The sequence below is a fragment of the Tachysurus fulvidraco genome, chromosome 1 (genome assembly GCF_022655615.1).
Source record: "Tachysurus fulvidraco isolate hzauxx_2018 chromosome 1, HZAU_PFXX_2.0, whole genome shotgun sequence".
Classification (NCBI taxonomy): Eukaryota; Metazoa; Chordata; class Actinopteri; order Siluriformes; family Bagridae; genus Tachysurus; species Tachysurus fulvidraco.
Window position 1 is genome coordinate 31,858,181 of NC_062518.1, and position 13,329 is coordinate 31,871,509.

Genomic DNA, 13,329 nt, shown 5'->3' on the forward strand with positions numbered 1-13,329 from the left:
TCTGATCACTTGGTCAAACAAACAGTTTAAATAGATAGAAGCAAACAAAAAATTGTATCTGTGTGAATTCCTCATGTCACCAGTGTATTTAAGAACAACTGTGAATAAGCCTTTTGAGGAATGGAAAGTTGAGTATAGTTAGGCAAACAGAGACAGCATTCAAATAACATTTAAACTGTCTGCATCGTAACAGATGAGAACACACACCTCTGAGATACTTTCACTGAGTGTTTCTTGGGATTTTATCCACCAAGGTACATTGGGTTAATATATTTTTATTATTTGATTATAGAGATTATATTGTAAAGTGTCAGGTAAAAACATATATAAAAACATTATAAGGCATATTGATTTTGTATTTTCAGCTGAAAGGTATTGCAAATGAAGTCATATAGTCAATTAAATGCATGTATTTCATAACCTTATTATTACAAGGTTCTGTTTTGGGTTAAAAATCAACAAGAGATAAACCTTAATTCCAAATTCATTTTGTCTCTTCATCCACAGATTCAATATTTTGTTATCTGGTTGTGTCTGAACATGGCATTGTCCAAGATAACATTTAATACTTGATTCTTCCTGCCCTAATACATTACTATAAAGTATTCACTTATATTATATATTCATCCATTCATGTTTCAGGAGAACATCATCCTACATATTAATATTCCAGCAATGAACAGTTATTGTTTATTATTAGTTATTAATTTGATTTTCATAGACACCAAAATTGTTACTGCTGATCAAAGTAATGTTAATTGAGCTTGTAACTGTAACTGTGTACAAGTTAAACTTGTACTGTATACTATAAACTTTAGACACTGTAATGAGCTAGTAAAACTAAAGAGATGTCATAGTTGTAAATGATCTAAAAGGATCCCGCACTTGCTCCAGAATGTGGCTTTAATTAATGGATTTTTAAAAAAAAACCTTGGTTTTTGGCCCATATGGTTACAATGAGTCATCAGCCAAAGTGAGTTCCCATGTTTGTCTGTAATGTGAAAGAGGTGGGCGATCTCTCTGGGGTCTGAATTTGAGGTCTTTATTTCCGTTTGGAATATGGAATGGTGCTAATTTAGGAATTACTGTGTACATAATAATAAAAAAAAATAGTTTCATGATTACATGGAAAGGAAATGAATGTGATATAGTGATATGGAGCTCGTGTAGACTTCGGAAATTTGTCAGAGTGTGACCACTTTTATAGAGTGTTTTGACTTTTATTTGGTGGTGTGCTTTATAGGGGGTGTCTTCAGCCTCAAAATCTTAAGTTTATGTCAAACACGCAACCATTTAATTATTACCTTTGTGTTGTAGTACTTTTTGTTGCTCTATTTCCCAAAATGTGACGCAATACAGTTGCCTCAATTTTATATCAGTTCTGTTTTTCTCATCACTGTATCACCAGACGCTCAGTCATCTTAGTGAACTCAGGCCTCTGAAGATCCTCTCCATGAGCATGTGCCCTGGAATGCTGTACAAACTATAATAGTACTCTATTACCTTCACTGTAGGATCCAGATTGAGACAGGAAATTCATTTCAGTGTAATCTCTGATCATAATGACAAAATAATAGTTAATGATGCCAAAGAATGGCTTAATTAGAATATTGTTAATACACATTAAATCTGTTCCCTATCTTATCTGTGTTTCTTCCAAGTAATACGTAATATGTAAATCTATGGTCAGCGGAATAACTGCTTTCCCTAGTCTGGCATCAAGACAATACCGATGTACTGAACTATTTAGTAATTAAATTGGGAAGCGCGTGCAAAATTTACACTGACTGCCAAATCCTCGGCTGAAGTGAATTTATTAGTTGAATGCAATGACTCAGTTTTGTCTACAGTCTCACTGTAGTAAAGTGAAAGCAAGGGAGGAGGGATGGGGCAGACTGGAAAAAGAGACAGATATGACTTCATAACTTCCGTTAGCTGGAGAGGAGGAGTTCTGAGTCCTTTAAATACCAGAGAAATTTGCTGAGACTCAACTCATGCCAGACAGGCACATCTAGAAGACAGTCTGCAAGGCTAAATTGTTGGAAGAGCCTACAAAACTTACTATCAGGTAATGATTTGGTTCGCATACAGTGTTTTTTTCTGAAGTTTGCTTTGATATTTTGCACATTTTAAAAATGTCTAAACATACTGGTATTGCCAAGTTGACTTTGCTGTCCAGTCAGTTAATGAATGATAGAAAAGGGAAAACAGCTTACAATTAATATTGTGAAGATGACTTGTTTGGTAATCTAAATAGAGAAATAAATTTTATCTTCTTATCTATGTTGGTTCTGAAAATAATTGAAGCACTAATGCTAATTAGTGAAATATAAAGTAAATATAAAGTATGATAAAACTGTTAATAGTTTTTGAGAAAAAAGAAAGGCAGCCAAATGAAAACATGGCTTTTAAACCATTTGTATATTGTAACCGAGTGGAAAAAGCATAACTCTCAAATATACATATGCACTTCAGATTTTAACAGTTTTCACTTGTTTTAACATGTTATAATAACAATCTGTATTAGTGTTATGAATGTAAGAGTATCCTTAATCATCCAGGTTGCTCTGCTTATTTGAATGATTTGATTTTTGACTGATGTTATTTCTTTGTTTGTTTAAATTTATTATTAGTTCTTGAATGATATAAAAGCATGTGCTATCTCTCATAATGCAGGATGCAGGGACTGTGTTTACTGATGATCCTCACCTTTAGTGGGTCAACTCTGGGAAACCATCTGCTGGAGCAGCAGACAGATTTTGGACTACGTGTGTTTTCAGAAGCTGCCCAATCCCATCCACATCAAAATCTCATTCTGTCTCCCTATGGCATATCTTCACTGCTGGGGATGGCTCAGGTGGGAGCCCACGGTTCCACTTTGAAGACTCTCAAACAACACATGGGCTACTCTCTGCAAGGTAGGAAAGAAGAAAACAGTCTAAAATATAATGAATTTGCAAATGTAGTATTATAAAATATAGTAAAATATTTGCAATATGCATTTCTCCAACTTCCTATACTTCCTTACATTTACAGATCGTGGAATGTCACGGAAACAGAGGCTTCTTCAGAGAGACCTGGCGAGTGAAGAGGGAGTCGAAGTGGCAAGTGCTGTAATTGTGGACAGGAAGCTAATCTTGGAGAAGGTCTTCCGACGTAGCATGTCAAAGGCATTTCAGAGTGTACCACACCAGGTTGACTTCAGTCATCTGGACAGTGCCCTGAAAGTCATCAACTCCTGGATGTCAGACAACACTGGAGGTGTGTTTGTGTGTGATGCAAATTTGGGAGCAGGATTGAACTCATAGAATCTGATATTTTTTTTCGAAATCTGAAGTTAATCTTGAATTTCTTCTTTCTCATTTACCTTTGTGTAGGCATGATCCCAAATTTCCTACAATCTGGAGTGCTGAGTGACCAGACACGTTTGGTGCTGTTGAACGCTCTCCACTTCCATGGGCTTTGGAAGAACCCTTTTGACCCTAGGCTGACTGCAGAAGGGACCTTCCACACAGCTAATGGCAGTGAAGTGTCTGTGTCGATGATGAGATCAACACAGAAGTTCAACTATGGTGAGTATGAATATATGAGTATGAATAGGAATTAATGTATAAATTAAGCTGGATAGATACAATAGGTAAATAAGTGAATGAACAAAAAATGACTGGTTAGTTCTTAGTAGTATTCAGCCAATATTGTTTTATTTATTGTTTTTATCTCTCTCCACCCAGGTGAGTTTGTTTCAAAGGAAGGCATTGAATATGATGTTATTGAGGTGCCATATGATGGGGACTCGCTGAGCATGCTCATCATATCACCATTTGAGTGGGATGTACCACTTTCTGCTTTAACTAAAGAGCTGAGCAACAACAAAATCCAGGATTGGAGAGATCAGTTGAGGAAGGTTACTCGAGAGCTGGTGATTCCCAGGTAAAATAAATGTATTACACCACGGGCATCTCTTTCAAGTTTATTATATGCAAGCCTAATACTGGTGTTTTTGCCATCTTATGTCCAGGTTTACCTTAGATGCAGAAGTTGATCTGAAGTCAGCACTGAGCAGACTGGGTCTTGGTGAGATCTTCAGTAAAACCGCTGATTTCTCCCGCATTACTTGTAAGTAAAGAAAAATATATTCTTTATGCATTTTATATATTTATTATTTGCTATTAATGATTTATTTTCTGTTTTACCCTCAGCTGAAGAGCCTTTGTATGTATCAAAGATTTTACAGAAAGTAAAGTTTGAGGTGAATGAAGAGGGAACCAGAGGATCTTCTGCTGGAGGTACAGATAACGTCTACCTAAATATAATTGTGTTGCTTCTTTAAATATAAGAACTGATAAAGAAGGTCAATCTTATCTCTTCTCTGTATCTCTGTAGGTGTCATCATCTACGCTCGCATGGCCATAGCAGAACATATTTTGAACCGTCCATTCCTCTTTCTCATACAGCACAAGCCAACAGGTCAGTTTTGTTGTTAGGTTTTTTGTGGAGGATTTTGTAAACAGTTTCTTGTTGCTTATTCTGACGTTTCTGTTTAATTTCACAGGTGCTGTGCTGTTCATAGGTCAAGTGAATCAACCTCAAAATCATTAGCAATCCCAGAAGCACTGAGTCCAAGATTACTGTCACTGTCTCCAAACAAATGACTACTGAGTAAGCAGGATTGATAACAATATAAAAAGTCAATAATATAAAATGCTGCCAGGAGACCCCACTATAAAGCCTAAAACAAATTGGTCAATAAGTTTTACAAATTATTTCTAAATTTAGGTATTTTTTTAAACTGGAAATGTAAGTCTTGTGTGTGATGGAAGACTTTGTCAATGAAGGAAAACACCATTGTAGATAAATACACAGCAAATGTTACTGTTATGTTTATATGGGCACTTTCAAAAACAGACAGATTTTTAAGGTTTTTATAAAGCCATTGTCCCCCTAATTTAAAAAAGAAAACAGTATTCTAAAACAATATTTTTAACCTGTTTGTTTTATGATTTTTGCAAGAAAATATTATCATAATGCGTGCAATGTTTACTTTACATATTATATTCAGTGCAAATTTTATTTTTTTAAAGATCATATTTATTTCTTTGTGAAGATTTTTATACTTTTATTTGTGTGAAGATGGCATATTTGTACATGAAGTGAACTAAACTATAATAAACATACTTTATAATGAAAAAATAAACCAGCATGCTTTGTTGCTCATTTTGGTGTTTACATTGCTGGTATTTAACCTTTTCCGGAGTGACTTACAACTTATACAACTGAACAATTAAGGATTAAGATCCTTGCTCAGAGGCCCAGCGGTTTCAGCTTGGTGGACCTGGAATTCAAACTCACGATTTTATAGTCGTCCAGTATTTCATTTGCAACTGAGGACACCTGGTGTTCATTTCAATACTCTCTCTCTCTCTCTCTCTCTCTCTCTCTCTCTCTCTCTCTCTCTCTCTCTCTCTCTCTCTCTCTCTCTCTCTCTCTCTGTGTGTGTGTGTGTGTGTTTGAGAGAGAGAGATAGAGAGAGAGAATTATTGGATCGGGGCCATTGTTAAATTTGGTTATCAAATCAATATTGCAGTATTCTGAGACAACACTAATTGGTCCAAGGGTAATCTGGAAAGACTGGGGTACACATGGACTTGCTCAATTACTTTGAGGTATTTTCATTCATTTTCTACCGCTTATCCAAAGGTATTTCAAGAAGAATATTCCTTATGAATGCAAAACGACAAAACATTCAAACCCTCCATTCCTTTGGACATCAGAGTGAATCTGAACATCTGTTTCAAACTGTACTGAAATAAGAGTGGGGATAGAAAAAAAGGTTTATAGCTCAACTTCTACATTTGGTAGTTGGACTTTTTAACATGTGCTTGTTCACAACAGCATCTCACGTTTTCACATCAACTCGGTGTTAACACTTTTTTTTCTGCAGACGCATACGTAAGATCGTCCTAGTCCGTCACCATGGAAACCAGAATCAGCCTACGAGTTTGTCATGGCAACACCTCGTTCACGACACTTACTAACGGCTATTGCAAATACAATAAGACTGATTTAAAACCAGAGCAGCAAACTGTAGCCTGCAAACCAAATCGTAAAGCCAATCGTAAAACACACGTGTGACGGCAGGAAGGCGGGTCTCTTAGTTACCGAGCCATGATGTGAATATTCTCTACTCAAAAGGAGAGTCTTAAAGCGGTATTACGCAGTGCGCATGCGTACAGGAGCCTGATGACGCTTCCTTTCCAGTCTCAATGGGGCATTTGAACCCACCGAACTACTAAGAGTCTAAAATAGACATGAATACTTAGTATTTTAGCTTTCTGGTTAAAACGGTTTTCTTGTATATTTTGATTGCACTGGACGCTCTTGAGAACCTGAGAAAATGGTAAGTTAATTCGCCTGCCGGAAACCGAGAGACTTTGTCGGCTAGCGTTACAGGATGAGCTAAAGCTAGCATTATGGCTAGCTAGTTTAGATTCTCATCATAACCTACATAATTATCACGAGAAGAAAGTAACGCCTGTTTTAACACAACGGGATAAATTAATCTAAATTGACCTCTCTCTCTCATATATATATATATATATATATATATATATATATATATATATATATATATATATATATATATATGCATGCATGCATGCATGCGCGTGCGCGCGAGAGAGGTCAGTATGTTGGATGTGCCGAATGTGTCAAACTGTATGTGTCGATAGCTAGAGCAAAGCCCGTGCACTCATTTCCTAGTTCAACGTTTAGCATAGCTAGCTAAATAACCGGTTAGATAAAAGCCAACTTTTTTTTTCAACTCTCACGTTCACGTTACGTTTCACGGCCTAATCACCCGAAAGAGTAGTAATAGGTTTATATAAAATGTATTTATTAAATGTCAGACTTTCAGTGTACTACAGAGTTTTTGTGAACAAAACAAGGAAACCTACAGTATCTGCACCCAGTGACGTCACCACTACACCTATCTTGTATACAGTATATTCTTTGGTCCATTTTGAGGAGGTAAAACTTTACGAAGGATTGACTTTTTAATGAACGTAGCCCATCTGTTGCTCTGTGTTATATGTCAGCTCCCCTAGATTCTGTCTAACAATGATGAATAATTACTATTATTAATTACTAATAATTATTACCAATAATTATTTTCATCAGCAGTGACAATAACTTTAGTGACGTTTATATATATATATATATATATATATATATATATATATATATACATACAAATAAGAACAAAATGTTCCCCAGATGTGCTGTAGTTTACTCCAGATGTAAATTCCAGCAGGAATAGATTTTTGCAAATTGCTGAAAATGCATTTTGTTAATTTTTTTATTTATTTATTTGACTATTTTTATTTTTAATAAGCATAGTCATATGACTGGGCAGAGTGCACTTTAGAGGGAACTTTATCAGTAGACTTCCTGTATTTCAACAGCTACCCTGGCAAGGAAGTTATGTCCCTCATGTTCAAGAAGATAAGGTTTCATTTGTGGCTCTTAAACCTAGTTTGACTTGATGAACTAAATAGCATTCAACATTTATTCCTTTAGCATGATTTCATTATTTAGCCAGTTTAGAATCTTGTAGACTTTTAATTTTTCTACACTACAAGTACTCTCTCCTTTTCTTTGTGAAACTAGACATACACAAAGAACAGAGAACATTCATCCCAGTAAGTAAGATCATTAGATTAGCTGTGGTCTGGTTATGTTTGTACAAATGTTTGTATATTAACAGTAGCTGTAACACATTTTAAGCTGATGTTTTGTTTTTTTGCATGTTTTTCTGAAACTAATTACCATGTTTTTGTGAAAGTCATTAATTTTCACATTATACACTGTTCCGGCATCACTTTCACTGATTGGCCTTGATTTGTGTCTTAGTTGTGATTTATCATCTCTGTGTGTTTCTTATAGCCAAAATGCTTCTTGATGAATTCTGGTAAATATATATTTTAAATGAGAACAAGCAGAGCTGATGTTCTTCATGAGCAGACCGATGTAGACTTTTCCTCTTTGGAGAATGCTATTTTTGGTTATGGCCTCAATTCATCTCTTGCTTACACTTCTGAAAACACCAGGCTAGAGGAAGGATGACACCCAAAAAAAATTTGTATCAGTATGATTCCTGGGATACAGTAATATATTAATTAGACAGAGTGAGTGGACATACATATGTGGTTTGGATATAGTGAAGTCACACACTTAGCTTAATTGGCATTGATAATATCTGTATGAACATTACACTTTTATGAAGAGTGTTCTTACACTGAAGACCATAACATGTCATTTATTTCACACAGAGCTTCTGAAGGGTTGTTTCATATGTAAATCAACCTCTATTAAATTCTGTTTTGTGTATACTTCCCTGATCCTTAAAAACATCTGTTAATGAAGACCCTGCCTCCAGTTCATGAGTTTTAATCATATATCACCACAGGCAAATATTTTATGAGCTACTTGTGTTAAAGGTGTATTGTGTCTAACATATAGTCAGGAGTGCTGCATACATGTTGAGCTTATGATCCAGAATAAATGTTGTGTATCCATACTGATTCACAGCACACACGTTTTATTTAGTTTACTCTGTGGGAGGTAGAAATATTGTCAGTTGTGTGTATATTTACTCTGGTCCACTTAAACATGGGGTGTTCTGTCCTAGTACAGTTATAATCAGTGGCTTGTAGAGAACAACAAATGGAATTGAGATTCTCTGACCTATCCTGCTAGCTGGGGATGTAGTGAGCTCAATGGAGGATGTTATATATAGGCCAGAGCCACAGGGACTAATGCAGCACTCTCCAACTCTCTCAAATATTTAACAGATTTAACTATCGACCCAGCTAATGGTCTAATTTTGAAATGATGAATGATGTTGAAATTGTGCTGCAGAGGAGCCAAACGACCTAACATTTGTATAAGCCAAAGCTGACCATTTTTATTAGCAGTTTTCCTTTTTAGGCCACATTTATTTCCTGTCTTAGAATGCTTTGGTCTATTTGCATTGCAAGATTGATTTGATGCATAGAACTGTCAGTAAGCAGTGCCAGCTTGTAGCCTGGTGTAGCCTGCTGCATTTAGTTTGAAAGGAAATTTGCACTTTAAAAAATAAAAAACGATAAATAACTGTCCTTTTATTTGTTTAATCTCCCCCCCCCCCTACTCCCTCCCTCCCCCATCTGTCTCTGTATGTAGATGCGTTTCATGCTGTTGTTTAGCCGGCAGGGGAAGCTGCGACTGCAGAAGTGGTATACAGCCACAGCCGAGCGTGATAAGAAAAAAATGGTGCGAGAACTCATGCAGGTGGTGCTGGCTCGGAAGCCCAAAATGTGCAGTTTCCTGGAGTGGAGAGATCTAAAGATAGTCTACAAGAGGTGAGGTGACACAATAAATATATGTACGTTGTGTCACAGAGGCTTAAGTGAGGCATATATAGAGCTTATTTTATTATACTCTATATATGTATTGCTAAATTATTCCCTTTGGTTGACATAATTCTACTGGACCCCTTGTCAGTTTTGTTGAAAAATAACTCTGTGTGTGTGCGCGCATTTTTTATAAAAACGTATAATAAAAACGTAAGTTATTTATAGATCATAATGGTTTTTCTTTTGTTAAGACACATTATTCATATTATATTTCGGTATCTACCGAGTGGTTTAAATAGTACAAAAAATATTATTCCTTCCTATTCCTTGCATGTAGCCAGAAATAGATAACTGCCTTAAATAGTAGGAGTGTAAACCTCAGGCTTCCAAATGAAAGGACTTTCATTCATAAGGCAACAATTTTATCCTGGCTGATACCACAGAATCAATATGATCTAAATTTATTTTATAGCCTCTGAACTATTTGTCCAACTTACTAATTTATTATATGTACATCTGTTTTGAATTCAAACATTCAAAATTTTGGATTTTAAGGATAATTTTTTTGTTAAAGATGAATTGTGATATTTTATTTTGTCATCGTCTGTTCAACTGCTGCTATAGAGTTAGTGCCTTTGTAGATCTATTGCACTGTCTATTGGTGAACATGTATACACATGGGTGACCTGCTTGTCCGTTTAATTACAGATCACACAATGTCTCATACATGTAGTTGCACAATACACAGCCACATGTACCCACTTATTGAGGTTCAGCTATTTGCTGATGAAATGTAACTCGTACAAATGCAAAGAATACTCTCTTCTTGTGTTCTCTTCAGTTGTGTAAAATGCTCACATGTAACGTTTAAGTGTGAAACTCTGCACTTCTATGAGGTTCTGTTGACTTAGTTGATCTTAAATGTCAGAAGTTGCCACATCAGCTGTGATGACTTGTGTCAGTGAGGAACCACAGATCACATCAAATCATGACACCTATTACACTTTACCTGCTGTACTGAGTTCCATGAGCCAGCACAAACCTAACTGCAGTCAGTCTCAGTGTTTATTTGATTACTTTCATACTGTTGATCTGGCTGACTGTAGAATACACGGCATCTGATGTTAAATTTGATCGTACGTTCGGTGGCGTGTCGAGACACGTTCCACTGAACATATTTGTGTTCTTCCCACTAGGGGGCTCTTACAGAAAAGACTTCTCAGCGTATGCAGCCGGTGTGAGCCGGAATAACGTACAATCCATCATATAGTAAAATGTAGCCTTTTCTAACATGTATTAATGAAGTAATGTTAACTTTTTGTCTTGTTTGTTATGTCACAAAGCTTTTCACATTCAAAAAGAGCAGAAAGTTGATAAACACTTTTACAGTAATTCAGGTTGAATCCATTGAATCAGTAAATTGCATGCGCAATAAAGACGATAAAATTGTGTAGTTGGAAACATGTTGGTTAGACTCTGTTCTTACCTGTGGAGTGTGTGTGTGTGTGTTTGTTTGTGTGTGTAGATATGCCAGTCTCTATTTCTGCTGTGCAGTTGAAGAGCAAGACAATGAGCTGATTACCCTAGAAGTCATACATCGCTTTGTGGAGCTGCTGGATAAGTACTTTGGCAGTGTGGGTCATTGTTCAATTTTACCTCCCCCCCCCCCCCATCTCTCTTTGTCACTTTCACTGACCTGTGCTTTCTATTTGCTATTAGCTTTGTTCTATATCTCTGTAAATTTAATAGTTTTGGCCTCACCATTTCTTCTGGGTTTTTTTCCCCCCAACCATTTTGTTCTTCATTGCTGGTTCTATTTTCTCTGTAGCATTTTTGTTTTAAGTCCTAAGGAGATTCTTTAATTTGTTCTTTAATTTGTTCCCCACTAGGTGTGTGAGCTTGACATAATTTTTAATTTTGAGAAGGCTTACTTTATCTTGGATGAATTTCTGATGGGGGGAGAAATTCAGGACACTTCAAAAAAAAGTGTGCTCAAAGCTATTGAACAGGCTGACCTGCTGCAAGAGGTGTGTATGTATTTGTGTGCCATTTCACACAAAATATATTTGTTAAGGTTTTGGTTAATTTTGGTTAAGGGTTAGGTTATTCTGGTTAAGACTGTATACTTCGAATATATATATACATACACAGCCTATATAGCTATGGGTTGATATAGAGATGCAGTGAAAAAAGTGGCCTTAAACTATCCAAATATATAGTCATTGTTATTTATAATTGATTTTTTAATAAGATTTTTTACACTTTTTGTAGTGTAGTGTATATTGCCAACAATGGGCCTTTTTATCAGCTCAAGATGGTTTAAAAATATCCTAATCTCAGCGGATGCTGCCTAATTTAGCAACCCAGAGAAGGTGGTGATTTAGTGTGAACCTGTCAGTAATGAGCAAAAAATAGCAGAGCAAATGCACTATTTCTAACCTTTATTAAAATTTAAATGATTTTTAGATTTTTTTTATACCATGTTGATACGTTTATTTTAAACATAAAACATGTCAAAAATGCCTGATTAATTTTTTCGGTCTGTTGTAGGAGGATGAGTCACCAAGGAGTGTACTGGAAGAAATGGGCCTGGCATAGAATCTACTGAGTTTTAGAAGGGACTACCACTACTACTGCATTCGGCAAGGTTAATGAACTTTATTAGAGTATGTTTTGGGAGGGAGGGTCAAGGATGAGATGAAAAAGGACACAGGATAGAGGGATGGTTTGAAAGTGTGTATACGGTTTTTATACTTCGAGTTTCGCATGTGATTGTACTTTTTTCAGCCCCATTTGTATTCAGAATATTTAAATAGCTGCGTCTAACCAGGACTTTCTTTCTGAAGACACGCTATACAGATTATAGAGTGTGATACAGATTAGACACTTGAACTCGATACACAGCCATTTATTTGTAATGAACTGAAAGTACATCCAGCCTTATCATGTTAACAAAAGGAGACAATTGTACTATATGCTTTTAGTCAATGAGAAGCAGTTATTTATTTCTGCAATCTCAAATTAATATATTCAGAAATACTTGGATTGTATTTTTGCAGCTCAGGAAAGATTGGCTGTAACCGTTCATGCATGTCTATTTTTAAATGTGATGCAAGATTTAAAGTAGATAACCTATCAGTCCTGAACTGCTTGCTCTGCAGTATAAGGACAACACAGTAAATCTGTGTATGTGTGAGTGTATGTGTAAAAAAAGTGTATGTGTGTTTATAGTGAGTGGGAGGCGTATCTGGTGTATCTGTGCTCTTCGCTTGCACAGTCTACCATTAAAGCAGTTTTCCATGAGCCAGATTTAAAAATAAACTGTGATGTGTGACATAGGAAATAGAAGAGAAACATTGAATAGGCCTTTCAGTCAGTAGAATATTGAATAGACTGCTGCATATGGTCTATTCATTCAGTTCTAGTTCTATGAACCACATCTGCAATGTCTGAATGTTTATTTTAATACAAGAGGGGAAAAAATACCCAGAAAATGGTACCTAACCTCTTTTTTGTTTTGTCTGTTTCTACTTCCTGCTTTCCAAAGAGATACGTCTGACTGTAAATGCGTAGTCTAGGAATAAAAAGGGAATAATATTTGAATAACTCCTTTTAAAAAAATGAGGGCTTTGGCATCATTTGTGACGTAGTTAGGATACAATTTAAAAACAAAAAAGTTTTTTAATGTATTGTCTGAAATAAAAAAAATGTTTTGAGGAGTGTTGTATATGTTTCTTCCTTAATACCGAACTATTCTATGTGAAATTGCTGGTGCTCATGACACCTGTCCCATGTTTTGGAGCTGATTCTTAAGAAGTTACATGAAGATGAGGATTCTGTTTAAACTGAAAGAGTGTTAATTAGATGTAAAGAGAAGTTCTCACAGAAATAAGCTCTATAAAAATAAATCATAGCAAATTACACAAATGAAACTAAA

At 35.7% G+C, this 13,329-nt stretch overlaps 2 protein-coding genes across 4 annotated transcripts; both read left to right on the forward strand.

The window, feature by feature from the left end:
* Nucleotides 1-1,916: 1,916 nt before the first annotated feature.
* serpine1 (serpin peptidase inhibitor, clade E (nexin, plasminogen activator inhibitor type 1), member 1) lies at nt 1,917-5,194 on the forward strand. The gene is made up of 9 exons (XM_027169387.2): nt 1,917-2,068; nt 2,677-2,918; nt 3,037-3,261; nt 3,378-3,572; nt 3,732-3,930; nt 4,019-4,116; nt 4,200-4,286; nt 4,384-4,467; nt 4,553-5,194. Exons 2-9 carry the CDS (start codon nt 2,678-2,680, stop codon nt 4,597-4,599), a joined length of 1,176 nt encoding a protein of 391 aa, XP_027025188.1. The 5' UTR covers nt 1,917-2,068; nt 2,677; the 3' UTR covers nt 4,600-5,194.
* Nucleotides 5,195-6,077: 883 nt separating this feature from the next.
* On the forward strand, nt 6,078-13,111 carry ap1s1 (adaptor related protein complex 1 subunit sigma 1). 3 transcript variants are annotated; one of them, XM_027169391.2, is made up of 6 exons: nt 6,078-6,397; nt 7,666-7,697; nt 9,220-9,398; nt 10,918-11,026; nt 11,282-11,419; nt 11,943-13,111. In XM_027169391.2, exons 3-6 carry the CDS (start codon nt 9,220-9,222, stop codon nt 11,988-11,990), a joined length of 474 nt encoding a protein of 157 aa, XP_027025192.1. In that variant the 5' UTR covers nt 6,078-6,397; nt 7,666-7,697; the 3' UTR covers nt 11,991-13,111. The 3 variants fall into 3 exon arrangements, with proteins under 3 accessions (XP_027025192.1, XP_027025191.1, XP_027025189.1); XM_027169390.2 differs by lacking the exon at nt 7,666-7,697 and having other exon boundaries at nt 6,099-6,397; XM_027169388.2 differs by lacking the exons at nt 6,078-6,397; nt 7,666-7,697 and adding an exon at nt 6,836-7,026.
* Nucleotides 13,112-13,329: the final 218 nt, after the last annotated feature.

What these genes read in the sequence shown, in the direction of transcription:
- serpine1 (XM_027169387.2), top strand. Translation starts at nt 2,678, where the DNA reads ATGCAGGGACTGTGTTTACTGATGATCCTCACCTTTAGTGGGTCAACT. An exon ending in TGATTTCTCCCGCATTACTT is followed by an intron (nt 4,117 to 4,199) that starts GTAAGTAAAGAA and finishes TTTTACCCTCAG; the next exon opens with CTGAAGAGCCTTTGTATGTA. An exon ending in CATACAGCACAAGCCAACAG is followed by an intron (nt 4,468 to 4,552) that starts GTCAGTTTTGTT and finishes TTAATTTCACAG; the next exon opens with GTGCTGTGCTGTTCATAGGT.
- ap1s1 (XM_027169388.2), top strand. Translation starts at nt 6,886, where the DNA reads ATGTATTTATTAAATGTCAGACTTTCAGTGTACTACAGAGTTTTTGTG. An exon ending in CTTTGGTCCATTTTGAGGAG is followed by an intron (nt 7,027 to 9,219) that starts GTAAAACTTTAC and finishes CTCTGTATGTAG; the next exon opens with ATGCGTTTCATGCTGTTGTT. An exon ending in AGGCTGACCTGCTGCAAGAG is followed by an intron (nt 11,420 to 11,942) that starts GTGTGTATGTAT and finishes GGTCTGTTGTAG; the next exon opens with GAGGATGAGTCACCAAGGAG.